The sequence below is a fragment of the Gallus gallus genome, chromosome 3, assembly GCF_016699485.2.
Source record: "Gallus gallus isolate bGalGal1 chromosome 3, bGalGal1.mat.broiler.GRCg7b, whole genome shotgun sequence".
Taxonomy (NCBI): domain Eukaryota; kingdom Metazoa; phylum Chordata; class Aves; order Galliformes; family Phasianidae; genus Gallus; species Gallus gallus.
The window spans coordinates 108,924,729-108,944,719 of NC_052534.1; the positions used below are offsets into that span (position 1 = coordinate 108,924,729).

Sequence of the window (19,991 nt, forward strand, 5' to 3'; positions counted from 1 at the left end):
GCTATGTGCAGAGTCACCAGCCACCAGACCAGGCTGTCCAGAGCCACATCCAGCCTGGAAGTTACTGGTAAAATTCCGTGAAAATGAGTATTGATTGTGTAGAAGAAAAACACACATGAAAAAATAATGTCATGTGTTTTTTGCAGCAAAATGAGTACTGCTATCACTTTCCCCACCCTTGACCCCCCCCCTGAAAAAAAAAAAAAAAAAAAATAGCCTCAAGGGAATAACAGAGTTCTTCCGAACCAGTTTATTTAATCAAATCTATTTCCCTTGTGGTTTTAAGGTACATAGACCTCTCTCACACTGAATATCCAGGATCTACAACAGAAGACAGGAATTGTAATATTTACATTTCGTGGACTGAACATGAGACGTCCGTATTTTATGCAAAGTAAACAAATATTTAGCTTGAATGCAACCAATTGGCATAGAAATAAAGGAGGTCAGGCAAAGTTGTTATAGGCAAAGAAGGCAGTTGCCTAAGACTGCTGAGAGCAAGGCAATCACAATAACCTCTTTGCCTACTTTGCTTACACTTTGACCCTCCAAACCAACTCTTGCTGTTACTGTGGACGCAGGGGGGTTATTTAGGTGGTGCTGCAGCTGTAGAGGAGCAGCTCCTCTTGGAAGCAGCATCTGCTGGCATTCATAAGAAGCCTTACCCTCGTTCTGATAGAAATAATATTAGACTGTACTTTTACCCCTATTCTAATGCTGGCAGTAACACAATTTAAAATTAATGTGAATTAATATTATATTAATAATTATAAATGACACAATGATATCCTTTTTTTTTTTTTTTTTTTTTTTTCCGTCTTTTTTCATGCCTCTGTACCTTTTTTCTTTTCCTCTGTTTGGATTTGGAAGAGTCCTGCCCAATCCCTCCATTCCCCAGAGCTCCCGATGGTGTTTTCCCAAGATGCTGCTGCCCTGCAGGTGCTGGTGGGGTGGGCGTAGGGGGTGGTGTGTTGTCAGGAGACTCAAGGCCAGTCTTCACACCTGCAGCCTGCCCTAAGAGATGTGGCTATGAAGACAAGACGTCCAACATCAGTTATAGAATCAAATCACAGAATGGTTATGGCCTTTTTAGATCTACTATTAGAAGAGATGTCATACAGCATTGTTGGCTAATTCTAGTGTTTACCATCACACCTGTTTCACAACAATGCATGCCTTGCAGAACCTATGGTACTTGTTTCTGCTGACAAATATGGACATGAATGTTAATCTCCCAGTATGCAGCAGAGAGAGCCTTCAATAGAGAGAAAGGAAATTTCCACCAATGAAAAGAGAATTGACATTTAAATAAAAAGATGCTGCTAAGTATTTAACATTTGGAGATACAATTTAATGCCTTTCTTCTTACATTCCTAACTCTGTTAATGAACTCCTAAGCAGAAGCCCATGTTAGTACCAGGTTTCAATAAAACTTACGTAGAATGCAGCTATTAAATTACAATACCTATGTAGAACACAACTACCAAATACACATAATACTATATGTAATATATGTAATAAAATACATTTATGCACATTCCCCTGCATTAATCATTATACAAATATGCGAGAAAGCAACATTTACCTCAGTAGAGTTGTGATACTGTATGAAAGTGGCAGATATGGCATGACTGAATGGGTCGCCGGCCTTAGGAGTCATGTCTTGTTTAACCAAAAGGGCCAAGTCCACCAACTGCAGGGGCAAAAACAGCCAACAAATACGTTGGTTTATGCATTGTGAACCCAATTGTAACAAAGAAGAGATAGGAGGAGTGGGCTGAGGCAGATTATTCTTAGTGTTTCTCAGTAGAAAACAAAATTACTGAGATTTTTTAGCCTAGGGAACCTCTCTTTTCCACTTCTGTAAATTTATAGAGTGATTTATCTACCCAAGAGGGCTTGGCTTGGCACAAAGGTGACGTTTTGTTTTCCAGGAAATCCTGCTTTTTAATCCAATTGTGCAATCGGCTTGAATGAGCCTCAGCGTGTTGCCAAAGGTCACACAGCAAAGTGTGTGGTTTCAGTTTGGATTTGAATAAAGCTCATGCTGGACTCCACTCCCCTCTGTTAGAAAACATTTCTAATTGTGCATTGTCAGATGGGTGACTATGGTACAGAATACATTTGTCATAGAGAAAACTGAAGGACAGGTAGGGATTCAATTAACCTGCTTGGCCCATTTAGTGTATCCCAGAGTCACCAATTCATGCCCGTTAGCTATTGCTCAGCCAGGCTGCTCCCTTACCTGTGCCACAGTCTCATATGCTAAATATGCCAAAATCTCCATTGCAACTGCATTTGGCTTTATCTCCATGTTGCTACAATCCAGCCAGTCACGAAACTTGGATGCTTTCTTTGCTGTCAGTTCAAATCATGGGGGAAAAAGGAAACGTTAGCGGCAGGTAGGCCAAAATAATACAGAAATACTGCAAAGGTAGCACAGAGTGTCAATGTCATTTGATTGGCCACAGAGGGAATTAAAAATGGAACTAATGAGGAAAGATAACAGTTTCATACACGACACTTTGGAAACTCATAAGCAGGAGAAAGGAGAGAATGTTCAGAAGATTTCAGAAGGATCTACCTCAGAGGACAACAGACGGAATAAATCTGATATGGAATGTATGACAGTAAAGGAAATAATAGGATTGCATTGCATCTTTGACAAATGCCAGAAAAAGGCGTTAGAAGAAACCAACCCAAACCTGAGGTTTGGAGCCGAGATAAAAAGGATATAATTGAGTTAACAAAGTGAAGACAAATGATGGACAGAAGAAGAAGTTGGAAGCCATGTGCTGTACTGAGCAGGGATTAGGTGCTGACAAGCCAGCCAAGATGATTTGTGGAGAAGTATTTTTTAAATTGTGCATTGGATGTAAGGACGTAATGTAGATCTGCAAACGATCAACATTCAGGCAAGAGCTTCACACTGCTAATGGATGAGATCACTCAGGAGAAAGTACAGGGAAAAATATGGAGCAAAGCAACATGAGAGACTTGCTGAGAGGGTAAAAGGGATACCCGAATGGAACCGAAAAAGCATCATGGAAATTCATACAGGAACCAAAAAACGTGAAAAACAATGCAGTGAATACCCTGTATTAAAACAGTTCTTTCAAAGAGGGTCCTCACCAAGGAGTAAAAAGCTAAAGAGAAGGCAGGCACCAAACAGAAACAAATGTCAATACAGATTATTTTAGAGGAGGGAATGAGATCCCACAGTGCCTAAGCCTTTGGTGGAACTCTTCTTCTGCCTGTCTTAAAAGCAACACAGAACAATGTGGTGCTGTAATCAGGAATATACACTGCCAGAACAGACTTCTTCAAGTCCAAGATGTGATCTCCTGTGACCTAATTTTCATGCATTTATGTTAAAGTAAAAAGGATTTACTACTTGAAACAATAAATTTTCATCAATAAATTCAATTTTTAATAAAATAAAAAGAAAATTAGCAAAAATAACCTTTCTGTTACATTGGAGCAAATGTTCTCCTTGGCCATTAGCATGTGCTATCCAGCTGAGTTCATATTATGCAACTGAATTTGTTATGAGTCTGTTATTAAGGACTGTAATTCTCTTATTCTTTAATGACACTAAACTTCAGTGAAAAAGAAGTGTATAGATAGGGTCATTTAAAAACACTATTAAAATACCACTGAGGTTTTTTTATAAATCACAGTCCCCTGGTCAGCAACATTCGATTTGTTTTTGCAAATTAAGATTTGCATTTGCTCTCTCTCCAGATGACTACTTGGGGGTTTTTAAAATGACTTTATCACAAACCTCTCGTTTGCTGAAGTCACCCTGATCTGAAGTGTCATTCATCTAATGGCTCACAGATGTGTGATGCCAAATTTCAACTGAGCTCACAAAACATCCTGAGTTAGGAAAATAAATGCTTACAAAACCTGTTTTCTGTCATTTGCTGACACAGAACAGTACTTCCAATGTATCACTCATTTGTCATAAATGACTCACTCGTTCTTCGAATTCAAGTGTCCTGCTAGGAAGAACAAGATAAGGTCTCTCATTAAAAGACAACACTGTGTCCAACGCGTGGTGTTGGATCATGTGCTGTTTTGTCACGATTTTTAAGGGCTCCCTAACCTCGCTTTTTCTGACATTCGACCTCAAACCTTAGTCATCACTTAAGTGCCTCTGTAATGATGTTTTGCTACATGATCAAGCCCATTAATTTACAGCTCGTTATAGTTGTGGCCCACAAGTACTTCTAGTAAGTTGGTTTTCAGTGCTAGTAAAGCCCTAATTCTGTCATCATGTTATTAGTGTTGGAATGGCATATACTGATGAATTTGGCCAACGATGAATAAATTCCACAGCAGGAGCTTACAGCTTAAAATAGAAAAAGCCTCTTTAGTAAGTTCTTTGTGTCACTGCGGATACAGAAATAAAAGCAAAACTTGCTACTCTTCTCTAATTTTAGATACATTCCTCGGGACCTGCAACCGTGACGTGTTATTAATGTGCTGCCCATACCAGCACCATGATAGACCTCAGGCAAGCATGGCTGTTTCAGCCCATTAACTCTTTACAAGTTCTGTCTTTGCAGCAGTCCCCACCAGCCCAGTATCTGAGTCTGGTAAATCTTCACAGAAAATACTCCACCAGATAGCCTGAAACTATGCAAAATTAACCATTCCCAGGAATTATGGGGACAAAGTATTTTCTTAATTATTTTTTATAGTTTTATTTTTATAGCTTTATTTTTGTGGATAAAACAAAAGTGCTTTCAAAGGAGCACGAGGTTCCGCTGTTTTCTCTATGGCATGAAATAATAGCTGAACATCTGATCACAATACAGCCGTTATAATACTTACAAAAACTCAACTGCCGACTTTCACAAAACTCTGCGTACTGCACTGAGTCCATCATTCGTGTTTGTCTCTCTGCTCTCTGATAAAAGAGAAGAAGCACATGATGAACCTTATTCCAGCATGAATTGCATTCCACAACAGAAATTATAGCAGCACAATGCCCCTGCCACAACCTCCAAGTAACCCCTCCCCAAATTAAAAGGAAACATATTAAAAGGAACATATCTATATTCCAAACACTAAAGAAACCATTAAACCTAGTAAGAGTGGAACTATAGTTCAGAATACAGAGTGGTGTCAGGAGTGGTTGGTGGCACTGCAGTTAGTCCATACAGCTCAAGACCCCATGAATGCAGAAGGTGAAGTACGGCTGTGTTGGCATTACAAGCAAAAAAACAAACAAAAAGCACACACAAAATTTACTCTGAGTCCTTGAGCTCCTCAACGTGTGATGAACTCAGATTTGCAGAGTCCATCAATCTGGTTCAGCAGAAAATTAAAGGGCTGTTGATGAGGGTATTTGAAGACAGGTAATGCAACCAACATTTGGCCTTAAAACTTATATCAGAAAAAAATCAGTACTTCAAATACAGTTTCTTCCTCTATTCTCTGCCTGTTAGATCACTCTTCTATGACAGTTCAATCCATCAATTAGAACATCTCATTGACAGACATCACGATCAATCTAGTTGTGACTGGAACCACCTGCCATTCAGGATCACACCCTCTTTCCTTCTTTCTTTTCATCTCTACCATCATTTCTGCTGTATTTCGTCTCTGTCAACAGGATGGAAAATGTTCTCTTCAAGTAGTTCTCAATACTTCTGTGCATTCTTCTGGCATCTTGTCTACATTTTGTGGAGCTGCTTTTTCAGATAAGTAAAACTTTTCAGCCAATCTATTCCAGCAAGACATTAAATCTACATTTATTTTGTATTCTCTAAAAATAAACGTCACAACAACTTCAATCCTCATCCAGCATGATCAGAACAGAGATCTGCTTTGCCTCTGAATTAATTCAGTCATATTTTTCAAGTCAGAAAGAACCACTGGGATCATCTAATCTGATCTTCTGTATAGTACAGGACACTTCTCACATAATATACTAAAATTCAGTTATAAGAATTCTTACATAATTTTACTACATAGAATCACAGAAACATAGAAATTATTCTACATCTTGGAAGGGCATCTAATTTTAACTTAAATATTTCACATATTAAGAGATTACATTCAAATAATTTAAAGTGTAACTTTTTAATGCAATACAGACTACCTTCTGCAATCATCTGTGTCTTTGCCGGTCACCAATTACTAGTTGGACATTTTCAGATAGAGATGAAATAAATAATACAACCATTGGTAGGTAATCAGATGGACTAAACTTCTCTACACGTGACACAATTTTCTTAAAATTCTACACATCAGCATGCAGGCTCATAGACCTGATGGCTGAGATCCAGCAGATCTCCTTCTGCTCTATAGTCTAAAAGAGGACTCTCGCCTACACTAGGTCAAGTCAGCCATGGTTCACTCTAGAAAAGTCTTACACAGAATCATCAAGGTTGGAAAAGACCTCCATTTCATCCAGTCCAACCATCCACCTACCACCAATATTTGACCACTAAATCATGTTCTTCAGTACAACATCTAAATGTTTCCCAAATACTTCCAAGGATGGTAACTCTCCTCTAGACTGAACAATCCCAATTCCCCCAGTCACTCCCCTTAAGCCTTGTGTTGCAGACTCTCCACCAGTTTGAAAAGCATGGAGAATGTATGCCTCCTCCAGTAACCTGCTCCAGCACTGCATAGCAAAACAGTTCTCTAATGTTGTGCTTGAACTTGCCGAGCAACCATCTGTGGCTCTGGGCTAACAGATGCATTCTTTATTCTTTATTTACCCCAAACTACCACAGTCTTGGTCCTATCATTTTGCAACTGTTGGTCAGCAGCCGTAGGCTGTTACCTCATCACCTTTAGCCCCCTCAGCACTCTTGGTAGCTTTCATAGAACCACAGAATCATAGAATGCCTTGGGTTGGAAGGGACTTCAGGGAACATCAAGCTCCAACCCCCCTGCCACAGGCAGGGCTGCCAACCCCCACAACTAGTACTAGACTTCTGTTTAATACTAACTTTCTGCTCCGTTCTCGCAAGATTTCTTTGAAACGGAAGGATCCAAAAACTGGCTGTCACATTCCAGATTTAGCCTCAGAAATATCAGATAGAAAGGAACGACTACTTCTTCCAGCCTGCCAGGCACATTTCCCCTACTGCTGCTCACTGAGAGCTTTGTTTCAGTTATGATGAGAACATATTGCTGACTGATATGCAACCTGCCTCTGATCATCGTCCCCTAGGGCTGCTGCCCAGCAAAGTGGGACCCATTGGTACTGATGTGTAGGGTTATTCTGTACCAGGTGTGGAAATTCACTGAAGTTTCTGTTGGTCCAGGTATCAAGTTTTAAAGATGTGACTGGACTGAAACTCTGTCAATCAGCGTACCAGCAATTTACTATCGTTCACAGATTGACAGAATGTGACTTTTGTGGTTTTGCCAATACAGGGGACAGGACATGGGAAAGTTGAGAAAATGCTATAAACTGTATGCCATGCTTCCTTTTAAATCTACAAAAAAAAACCCATTTGCTCTTTTCCCATAGACTTTATTCTTTCAACTATCATTTTAGACACATTAAATATGAAAAGCTTAAATTTTATAAATATGAAATTTTCCAGACCCTTCTGTGAAAGAGCAGCACTCCGACAGAACTGAAGCCCGCTTTTATCAGTATAAAAGCAAGTCTGCTGAGAGTCATTCCTACACGAAGAAACAGTGAAATCTTATTGCCATGCTGCCTTAAAGCAATCTCAACTTGAAACCTGATTAAAGAAATGACATGAATTATACCGTCCCACCAGTTTATCAAAATGTATTAAATATATAAGTACATATACAGTTATCACTCCCTTTACAGTAGTTCTAGTCACTCTAAGCAGTTAAGAAGCTGAGTTATGTGGCGCACAGCAGAGTTAAAATACTTCACATGCTTTCCTTGGAACATGCTGAAGGATGCAGTAGATAGGACCTGGCACAGTACATCAATACTTAGTCTTCCAAAAATGTGTTGCATTTTCTCTCTCTTTCAGCTTGAAGAATTAAAAAGAAAGACTGAAGAGAGACAGGAAAGGAAAAGTAAAGAGTTCAGTGTTGTCAGCTGCCATCCAGGATGAAAAATAATCTTATTTTGATTCTATTTCAGAGCTGTCACACTTGACATATCAAGGTCTTTGTGTTGGGGGAAAGGCAAGAAGCCAAATGTTAACTTGCTTACCAACTATTCAGTGTTTGAAGGAAATGTTCTGAGTAGCTGCTAAGCTGGAACATTTGAAAATGGTGTGTGGCATACTTGGACATCCCCGTGTTTGGCATCAATGTGAATGACAAGGATGCTGGCTCCCAAACTGCCTGCGTATTCATACTGTGGCACGATTTCCTGATTTCCATACTAAATACCTCCTCATGGTGCACCTATTGCAAAAGCAGTTAGGTGACTACTCCAGAGTAAAACCAGATCTCTGGGTGCAACTATAATTTGAGAAATAAACCAACTTTTGAAGGGGTCAATACTGAAAGGCTTGCAAGAAGTCAGATAGTTTTGCTAGTGGCTTCAATTCTACCCGCATTTCATCAGGAGTCCAGCATCTTTTAAAGATTAGATGGAACAATTTATGATGATTATCATAGAATCATAGATTCATAGAATGACCTGGGTTGAAAAGAACCACAATGCTCATCCAGTTCCAACCCCCTGCTATGTGCAGGGTCGCCAACCAGCAGACCAGGCTGCCCAGAGCCACATCCAGCCTGGCCTTGAATGCCTGCAGGGATGGGGCATCCACAGCCTCCTTGGGCAACCTGTTCAATGCGTCACCACCCTCTGGGGGAAAGATTTCCTCCTAATATCCAACCTAAACCTCCCCTGTCTCAGTTTAAAACCAACCTATCACTATCCACCCTTGTAAACAGATGATTACTCTGAAAAGAAAACACACATTGATTCATGTTATTCGTGCTTGGTGGATGGTTGGACTAGATGATTTCAGAGGGCATTTCCAACCTTAATGATTCTATGATATGCTGAAAACACATTGTTATTCTCTGGATCTTGAAATTATTTGAAAGTTACCACTATCTGAAAATTTCTGCTATGTAAAGGAAAAATGAACTTGTCCAACAATCACTTTAATTGGTTAACAAAGAAAAAAGGTGCTTCAGGAGTGAGCATTTTCAAAGATTAATGTTACTCAGAGTTTTATACAGGAAATAAAAAACGTCACCTGGGGAAAGACCAATAGCTTTTGTAACACTAATCTTGATGTGGCTATAAAGCACAGACATATAGGAGGTTTTTATCATTTTTACCCACCTCTTATAGAACATACCATACATTCTGCAGTAACCATTAATCTGAACAAATCTGCATAACAAAATAACAAAAGCTCACTTCAGCAATCTTCCTCGAATCTTCGTTATTAAAAGAAAAGATGAGGTGTTTTTCAGATAGACAAAGATGATTTCTATTTGAATAGAGATGTCCTGTTGTGGATGGTAACAAATACAGGCCAAAATAGGCTTTAAAAAAATCATGATACTTTCTGTTCAGGGACAAAAGAAAGAATTCATTTGATGAAGGTAGACATCTACAGCATGTTAATTAGTCATCTAAAGTTCTTTTAGTCAAAAAGATACTAAGGTACTTTCAAAGACCAACTTCTTCCTGAAACAAACGTTAGCAATAGGTCAGATGGCTCACACCTGTGAATTTCTCAGTAGTTCATTAATTGCAGACATCAGTGATGGAGCCCTGTGGACACTGGCTTAGGTCTACGTTACAGACATGTATGAAACGCCGGACGAACCCCGTGACTGAAGGATAGCCTTGCCAGCACAGCAACACAAAAGCCAAGTCCAAAGAATGACTCAGTAAATTTGGTTCCTGCTCTGCTCTCGAAACCATATAACAAAGGCGGCTTTGTACTCTGGGCGTGTGTTAACTCTCTCCATCTTCCTTTAAGTACTTAGAAATGAAAGCTAACAGCGCAGATAAGTAGCAGGAAGGGAGTTGGCAAGACAATTGAAGATTATGTAAAAAATTCAAGGGAATTCTAAAGAATGAAAGCAAATGGAAGCTCGTAGACAATAACAAAATTAATGGAATAATTCCCAGTAGTCATGATCTCACTGCTAGAGGAATAAATAACAGTGACCTCCTTGTAGGAACTCACCACTGCTCTAATATTTCCCTTTGAACATATGCAAAATCTCCACATACTGTATTTATTTCATTCAGCTCCGTATCACATCCAAATTCCTTGTCTAAATTTATTACTGTGAGTCTGAAATGTGGAGTTGGAACCTGTAAACGAAACATTTCCAGTTCATGGGATACCTTTGATTTTTGCAGGAAAATATTTTTTTCTGTTACTATAAGCATCATCAAGAATTTCGTAAAACTATGCATTAAATTTACAGCTATCTTCTACCAGAGCTTTCCAAAAACGGTAAAATATTTTGGGATAAACGATGTTACCACACTTAAAAAGTGATGTGGGATTTATGAATATATGAAAAAGACTGAACTTCCCTCACTTTTCTGATTGGGGACACTGCAACACCTTTCTGTGGTTTCCATCTGGCTGTACATCAAAACCTTTACATACCAGGTTAATATTAGGATACTTTTATGTCTTCTGGAAAGCATTCTTCCAAACACTTCTCCTAACTCTGTACTCATCCATGAATGAGGGTAAGCTCAGCATCTTACAAGAAAGGCATTCAGTCACCAAACTAAGCATCACCACACTGCCCACGAGATGCAAACAGCAAGGCACTCCCTTCTGTATAATGAGATTTACATTTTGTCCCAAATTTACAGTCAAAATCAGTGACAGAATCTGTTTAAAAATAAAACAACGTTTGTGGAGGTTCTCATGTAAGTAAAAGAAAAAGATTGAGCCAGGAAAAAAAGAAAATTAGAGTATTTCTTTTAATGTTATGAACAGAGATATGGATAGATGGATAAACAAAAGAGCAGACAGATAAAAATATTCTTTAATATGTGTATTCACTTAATATCTAAACTGGATTCTTGTAGTTATTATATTATCTATCATCTGAAAAAATCCTCAGGCACCTCACATCCTGATAATGTTTTCCCACCATTACAAGCAGATTTGGTTTTGGACCCAGTTTAGGCACAGGCACTTGCATCCAGAATAGTTAATCACTGAATTATAGAATCATAGAATGTCCTGGGTTGAAAAGGACAACAATGCTCATCCAGTTCCAACCCCCCTGCTATGTGCAGGGTCGCCAACCAGCAGACCAGGCTGCCCAGAGCCACATCCAGCCTGGCCTTGAATGCCTGCAGGGATGGGGCATCCACAGCCTCCTTGGGCAACCTGTTCAGTGCATCACCACCCTCTGGGGGAAAAACTTCCTCCTCATATCCAACCTAAACCTCCCCTGTCTCAGTTTAAAACCATTCCCCCTTGTCCTATCACTATCCACCTTTGTAAACAGCCATTCCCCCTCCCATTTATACGCTCCCTTCAAGTACTGTAAGGCCACAGTGAGGTCTCCTCGGAGCCTTCTCTTCTCCAATAACCCCCTGGAGCTGCACATTAAAAGGAGGAACATAAGGAAAATTTTGGAAAGGAGAAACTTAAATCATTTAATGACCATAAAACTAAATTTCAGGCGATAAGAACAATAAATATTCACTTTAGTGCTCTTAACTCTTTTGGCAACGTAATTCCTTCTTGTCCCTTACTCTTGGTTAAAAAGGCTAGTCAAGTGGAACAGCCAATTCACACAGTACCTGCCATCCTTGGAGATACCCTCATCCTGCACAAGAAATTGGTACTGAAACATTGTTTCTTGGGAAATTATGTTCAATGATACCTCAACTTAGAAAACTATGGCAGAATACACGTGCATAAAATCAAGAAACCCAAGACAATATTTTTGCTACATGCACAATTACTTCATGTACATTGTAGTAATCCACTTCAGAAGTCTGACATTGGTCCTACAATTTATGAATGAAATTCTGGTTCTGCAGTGTCCCCAGCAAAGCTTCCTACAACTTCAGTAGCTGTAGGACCTCAACCTGTGAACACCTTTCCTGGCTAAGTTGCATCCTGTATAGATTGTTAACATCCTCCCATAAAAGGAAAGCAGAAAGGTGGACTTTCAGATGGAAGAGATTCTAAAATAGCTTTGCTTCTGTGTGCTCAGGTATAGATTAGAAATCCCAGTTAGACTCGCTAAGTTAATTATATAGTAATACTTCCTAAAGCCAACACTTTCCCCTTTCAGAAGGAGCTGCTTTCCAGCGAATCAACCCAAAGTGCATTTTGGAATGAAAATTGGCACATGAGGATCTGGTGAGAACCTGGCTGCTGAGAAGCAGGCTGAGTTCTTTCATAAATTCATGACAGCTTTGACTCTTGAGCTAGGACTCACTTAATACAACATTGGGAGCATGGGTGAGAATGCAGAAGACGACAAGAAATAGATGTCTGGCTGTCAGTTTAGAACTTCACTCTTCAGCCATACAGATGCTGTCCCAATAGAAACCAGGAGATAATGAACTACAGGGCAAAGCTAGCACAAGACACTGGTCTGTTTTTGAAGAAGAGGCCACTAATTTACTAATGCATCTATTTTATTAATTACAAAAATGAGTAGAATGATTTAGCTCATCCACTTTCCATGAAAAATCCAAACGTGGAAACTATTATAATGAATTTATTTAAGAAGCATATTCATGACTTTCTATAAGTAAATGAGGGCAGGGTGGAGGTAAGCAGACCGTAAAAAATCAGCATATTTTACTACTGTTATTACTTATTGGGATGTCATTCATGACACTGGGAACAGAATCTGGCCCAGTATGAACGCTTCATTAGTCAAATGTTAATGACTGTGTGGCACTTGTTATTTAATTAACTACACACAGTACTCTATGCTGCTATTCATTATTATTTCTCACTTTTTTAAAATAAGAGAACAGTTCATAGTCTTGTGAGCGTTGTCTCTGTTGTATAAATAAGAATTAGGATCATAAAATGACTATTTTCCCAAAAGCAGGGTTTGATTCTGCACAAGCTTCTCTTTTTTCCGTCACTTCCCCTTTACTCTTTCTAATGGAAGAAATAAAAAGGAAGATGCTGAAGTTCTAGGATTTGATAAGATGATTTAGCATTTGGAAGCAAGTTAATTTGAACCATCAGCTAATTTAGAACCATCTATTTAGTTAGGCCCTGACACCAGGCCTAACGATAAATGAACCACAAAATTATTAAGCGTTTACATAAAACCAAAGAAACACATGCTGTCATTAATTCAAAACAATCACCATCATGCAAAGTCACTCCAGGAGTTCTCCTAAAATGAACATCCCAATTGCCTCCTCCTCCTCCTCTAACCCATCTCAAAACACATGCTCCTAAATTGAATAAATCTTTCACAATAACACTTAAACCAACGCCTTACAGTTTAGTGTGCACAAGAAGTTGAACTGAAATGTTCTGACCAAGCTTTTACTGGTAATGAATCCAGAAAATTTTGACTTGTTAACAGCATTTGCCAGATTTTCTTGGGTTGGTGAAGAGTGGAAGAATATCTTGAGACACTTTCAGGGCTGAAATTCGAAGTGTAACTTACTGATTTGTGAAAAGATTTGCAAATATATACCAACAGCTTTTAGTATCTGACCTGTAGAAGTTCCGTACCAGCAAACCCACAAGTTTTTAAAAGCAATCTTCCAATTAATCCTATTTTAAATAATCTTGGCCATTTTGGTGCATAACAAGCCAGCTACCATCTTGTTTTGTGGAGCCTTCATGAGTCAATTCTTTTTAACAGAATAAAAAAGCCCTAAACATCCTGGTCTCCTGTAAGTAACACTGCTTGTTCAATCCACTACCACAGACTCTTCATGTGTGTATAGGAATGACAACAGTTATGATAGGATTTTTGTGTTTCAACTTGAGATTAGGGAATAGGAGCAAAGAGCATCTACTGTGTGTGGATTCATTACCATAAGCTTTACTGACCGTTTATCCCGTTTCCTAAGGAAAACAAAAAACTCCCACCACGTTCCTATTAAAAAGCAATCAGATTTGGTATGCTGGTGACACTTTAAAGCGTACATTATGTGGGAAAACAAAATAAACATTTAACCTGGCAAATGAAAGTGAATTTGGGTTTTGACATACTTGGCAGGAAGGAAGAATTATATTCACGTCAAGCATGCAGAAAAGCTAATATAATATTTAAATATTTGCTTAACTAATATAGAATTTAAGACAACACGTTAGAAGAAACATTTTTTGTGAAACATTTAAAAGCTTTTTAGTATAGGATACTCTCCAGAAGTAATATATTCAGCTCAAATTTCAGACATCTGCAGCCTTTGTTGCACATTCCATTCACTTGTCAAGTGGGAAAGTCTTCGTATTCTCCCAACAAGTCACTATTTATATTTTCAAGATAAAGGCAGTTCTTGTACCAATGGTTTATGCTGATAGTGAATCTATGCGGCCTTCCAGAGAAGCAGTCCTTGAGAATCAGAATCTTACAAATATTGATATAATGAGCTAACGTTAACACTATTTCAGCTAAATCCTATAGTACCCCGCTCCTGTTCAATATTTTACACATGCAATTGTTTAAAGTTCCTTTAGTTTACAACGGGACATAATTCATTGACAAAAGACACTTCAGTCACTAAGAAGGAATCTGAATGCTATATGTCAGAGATTGCTGAAATTCTCAATGACACATAATAATTTAGCTCGAACTCATACACTGTGCTGCGTGAATGGAGCACCCCAGATCTGCGTTTCACCAAATCCCAATAACATGGAATGATTAGATAACACAGAATCACAGAATCCAATGGCTTGGATTGGAGGGGACCCCAAGGATCATGAAGCTCCAACTCCCCCCCACAGGCAGGGCCACCAACCTCCACATTTAATACTAGACCAAGCTGCCCAGGGCCCCATCCAACCTGGCCTTGAACACCTCCAGGGATGGATGGGGCATCCACAGCCTCTCTGGGCAGTTCCAGCACCTCACCACTCTCATAGGAAAGAACTTCCCCCTGACATCCAACCTCAGTCTTCCCATGTCAGATATAGGGATGCTGGGCTCTAGCTGCATCTCCAGGAATATTTAGATGCTCTGTCTAAACATGTGCCTAATGGGTGTTCCTTTAGAGCTGTAACTCTGAATTTCTACTAGCTGCAGATATCCACAAAAATCAAAATTACTCACATGCCGGAATTAGAACTGATGATGAAGTTGGGTGTACAACAGTGATAATGACTAAAAGCATTTTAGAACATTTCTTTCAAGAAAACAGTTTATTTTTTTCTCACTTGGAAAGAGACGAATGATTAGAAAATTCTAATTCTAAATTGCTTACATAACGATACTATAATGATTAAACCCAACATTAATCTTTATTGTAACCGTATGTTTTAGATATGTGTTATTTTAAAGCCACCTGAAAGGAATTCATTCAAATTTAATCTGATTTGTAAATTTAATTACGAATCATTAATCTAACTGCTATGATCTTCAGTTCTTGCAAATCAGCACAGCTCCTCTGAGTCCGATCATAAGACAGAAACCACTGTTTATTTCACATCAGTAATTAAAATTGATATAGAGTGCTCAGGCCATAAAACATAAACAAAAAGGGCTACTCCGGGGAATTTAACCTTCAATCTTCCTAATTTCCAGTGCCCGCTATGCAAATGGTTGCACTGCATTAATAACACCTCTGCACATAGTATTCATTCATCCAGCCAGACATAAGTATAACAAGAGACTGTTCCCTGCACACATTGTTAAAATGGGTTGCAATCAAATCTATACTTCCCAAAAGCATCAGCACAGGCCAGTTCTGTGTGCCAACTTCTCGGCTATTAACAAAGGAGAAAAAATAGAGGACATTTTTAAATATAGAAATCTACCTTTTTCATTCCACTTTTATTCTACAGTTAGCCAAAGGATTTTAAAATGTACAAAGGCTTGAAATCTAGAGCTTAGCAGGAGACACCCAGGATCCTACTATTGAGATACCCTCCTCTTCAAAATCAGTTATAAAGAGTTTGAATGCGTGCCACTTTACATATTGATATATGTCAATTTAACCTCAAAATGAAATGAACTGAATTTTGGAAATGTCAAAATCCATTGACATATCAAAAGTTTTCTCTTATGTAGATTTTACTATAGGTTCAGATTGAGTAAAATAGTAAAAATCTTCCTTTGTGAGAAGTTGCACAGTGAACCAAATATCTACAGGAAAAAAAAAACAAAAACAAAAACAAAAAAACAATGAATGAATGAATGAATGAATGAATGAATACATTGCAAAGCCCTTAGTTACAGAATAGTAGAAAAAAGTCTTCTTTTCAAAATATTGTACTTAACAACATAACGTAACTGGGATGCAAAGAACAACTTCAATAGTGAGATTTGGAAGTAGAGCTTTGAAGGTTGAAGTCTATTCATTATCAAGGTGCTGGTAGTAGAGTAATGCTACCACAATTTGACAATGATTACTTGACTGTGCTCTTAGAAGCTGCTGTGGATTCTCATGCCATCATATATATCGTGGGAGAAAATTTAATCCTGACTTGTGGTTGCTTGATTTCTTTAGGGTTCCTGAGTTTTCCTGACACTTTTAGAGTCACATCCAGTATTCATCAGAGATGTTGGCATCACATCATTATTTTAGTCTTTTTCCTTAAAATACAATATAGGGTAACAAGGTTAGCAATCACCCTGCAAATATATTTCTTCAAATACCTGAACCAACATTTAGACTTCCAACCTTGGGGTACAGTAAGAGTTAACTCCCAATTTAAGAAGGGTGTGATTAGTAGCTGAAATTTTGCTTGAGCTCAGATTTTCAGAGATAAAATTATTAGCTGATGATATGAGCTGACAGCTAATACATCTACAGTAAACAGGAAAAGACAGTATTTCCAAGCGGATGTAGAGTACGTGTTCCATTTCTGTTTGATATGGTCTTTGCAAGGAATGAGGACTCGATACCAGATGCTCTATGTTCTACAAGGTTTTTTTGCAGATGTCTGCAGCCTGAGAAAATCAACAGTGCTTTGAATAGTGCTCCTAGTAAAAGCATCCTCTTGTCAGAGTCACTGTATGATATAGGATCTGAATCCCACACAAGTGGATGAACTGATGTTAAATAATACCATCTGACCATGGTAGGAAAAGTTCCTAGTAGGTCTGACAAAGCCGTGGAAATGGCTGTCAGCCCTGGGAAATAAAATCCAGCTCCCTGATGAAGACTCCCCATCCTTCCTTCATTTGGTCAAGTGGAAAACCAAATGGAATGATTGCTTCCTAAGTTCCAGTTGCAAAGTTTCAACAGCAATTAACAGCGCTACCTTTGGCCCTTACGCACGCCGCCCAAAGAACAGTCTGGAAACAAATGCTCAAGCTAGGAACTCCTTGAGAATAAAACATATACACCTTAACTTGGTTTTGATATTATTAATTTATACCATTTTCTTGTGGCTTTTAATGCTGTATCTTTTAGAATATCTGAAGCAAATCAATGTAAGTCTCTAGCATAGTAGATGCGATACAGATGAGAAAGAACTTCTAGCAGCCTGTTGATACCTGCACACAGAGGTGAGAAGAGCTACGACTGAGCCATAAATCCACCAGGCCAAGTAAGAACATTTTTTCTGTCAAAAATAAACTTGTGGCTCCCCACTTGATACAGATCTGCTGAAGTTACACAAATCAATTTCTAAAATGTACTCTCTATGCAAAATCGGTATATTTTCTAGTGATAATATTGTGGTCTTGTCTCCCCTGAAAATATAAATCTGGTTTTGGATGTACTTTGCCAACCCACAGTGACAACAAGGTCTGATTTTTGCTATTTTAAAGGCAGCTAAAGGGTCAAATGCTGATCTGAATATATTAGCAAAGATTAAGCTCTGCATGTTCAACTCCATGAGGACTTTATGTTGAGCAGCTATCTGAAAAGCTGTTACAGTTTTTTTGTGAGCACCCAAATTAAAACAACCTCTTCTGATTCACTTTGTGAAAGTGTCTGACTGGGCAGGTATCAAAGTATGCAGGTATCAATCAAAGACAGTAGAGCAAAATGAAAAGAAAGGAGATAATTTAATGTCTAAGGGCAAAAGATACAAGCCACTCACACAAAAATCCTGCTCTCTTCCATAGAGTTAACTGCACCAGATTATGTGATGGTTGGACTAGACCATCTTATAGGTCTTTTCCAACCGGAATGATTCTATGGCTCTGTGATTTCCCCTGCTGCACTGTTAGGAATGCTGTGGGTCTGTTTTTAGTGGATTGGGTGAGTATGCATCTCACTTTACAACATGTAGGGCTTAATTACACTACCATTCCAACAGACACTTATGCTTAAATCTCACTGCTTCTGATTCCGTTGCCGCTACACATGTGTGAAGCTATCACTGACTGCAATTTTGCACAGCAGCCAGATCATATTCTAATGGAAGAATACAGCAAGCAACATTCTAGATAAAATAAACCACAAGACTGAGACAAAATGAAAGACAGAAAACCCTGTTCCTTGTATACATAAAAAGTCTATTCCAGGAAATACCAGCAGTTACAGATCACATACAGTGCAGAAGCTGGAACGTCCTATTCCATGCTACCTAGAGTTTTAAAAGGTTTTTACAAATTTGATATGGTTTATCATTTATGTGCTTTATAAAAGCTCTCTTATATGTCTACTCCACCTGCCATTTTAATTTCCTAAATGGGAAAATTCAGAATAGAATCACGGAATTGTAGAAAAATTTACACTGGAAAAACAAACAAACAAACAAACAAAAAACTTGGGATCTTTCCAGTGATACCTACTTCAACTCTGTTCCAAACAGGTCCAGTCAGTTCAAGTGACTCAGGACCAGTTGAGTTTGGAAAATCTTCTAGTTGAAGATATTCTCCAAGTCTTCAAGTTCCTCGATTTCTCTGATCAGCCAGATTCCATTTTTAATCAGATTTTTTTCTTCCAATTATGCAGCTGTCCAAATTTTAGAAATCAAGATTTATGAGGAGCAGCTGATGGCCTGATGTTATTCAATCTGGAGAAGGCTGAGGAAAGACCTAATGTCTCTCTACAACAACTGACTAGAGGTTGAAGGAAGGAGGGTATGGTGACAGGCCACAAAGAAAAGGCCTCAAGATGCACCAAGAGTGGTTTAGGTTCATGGAATGGGCTGTCCAGTGAAATGGTCCCCATCCCTGGAGCTGTTTAAGAGTTGTGCAGACAGGGTACTTCGGAAAATAGTCTAGTGGTGAACTCGGTAGAGCTAGGTTGATGGTTGGATTTGATGGTCTTAAGGGTCTTTTCCAACCAAATTGATTCTTTTATTCCGCCCTTTGCCTCTTGCCTTGTCACCAGCAATAAAATCCTCCATTAGCTTTTTTTGTTTTCAGGCTGAACAAGCCCTTTTCTGTCAGCTTGTTGTCATATGTCAGGTCCTCCAGCCCCCCAAACCTGCTGCTGACGCTCTGCCAGACCGGCTTCAGTTTGTCAAAGTCCTTCTTGTTCTTGGGAGCACAAAACTGGACTCAGACTCCAGATGCAGTCTCACAAGTGCCAAAGAATAGGAAAGCATTATTTCCCTTGACCTGCTGGCTAACCTCTAGCTAGCACAGCCCAGTATGTGGCTAGCCCACAAGCTGTATGTGTGCATGGGGTTATTGCATCCCATATTTGTCTTTGTTGAACTCCATGAGGTTCCTGTCAGCTCATTTCTTTAGTCTATCAACAAAGTCCTTCTGAATGGCAGGCCTGCTTTCCAGAGATCTGATTCAGTATTTACTCAACATGCTATGAATTACTGCTTTTATTTGGCTTATAAGATTCAACAGCTAATCATTTTTGAGCTTAATGCATAACGAGGAAGAAATGATTCAAGACAATACAATACAATGAAAGGTCCTATGCTCTCTTTAATTCCTTGCCTGTTAATTTACATGGAAATCTGCTAAAAGTAAAGTCACATTAATAGGCATACTTT

At 38.8% G+C, this 19,991-nt stretch overlaps 1 protein-coding gene across 7 annotated transcripts in view; it reads right to left on the bottom strand.

Moving 5' to 3' along the window:
• SUPT3H (SPT3 homolog, SAGA and STAGA complex) overlaps window positions 1–19,991 on the bottom strand; it is a 274,262-nt gene that overhangs the window by 60,695 nt on the left and 193,576 nt on the right. For all 7 annotated transcript variants that reach the window (XM_040697264.2, NM_001031102.2, XM_040697265.2 and 4 more), the window contains 4 exons: window positions 4,840–4,915; window positions 2,246–2,358; window positions 1,586–1,693; window positions 839–1,027 (listed from right to left, as the gene is read on the bottom strand). In XM_040697264.2, the coding sequence (XP_040553198.1) occupies window positions 839–1,027; window positions 1,586–1,693; window positions 2,246–2,358; window positions 4,840–4,915 (486 nt within the window). The remainder of the gene's footprint in view (window positions 1–838; window positions 1,028–1,585; window positions 1,694–2,245; window positions 2,359–4,839; window positions 4,916–19,991) is intronic.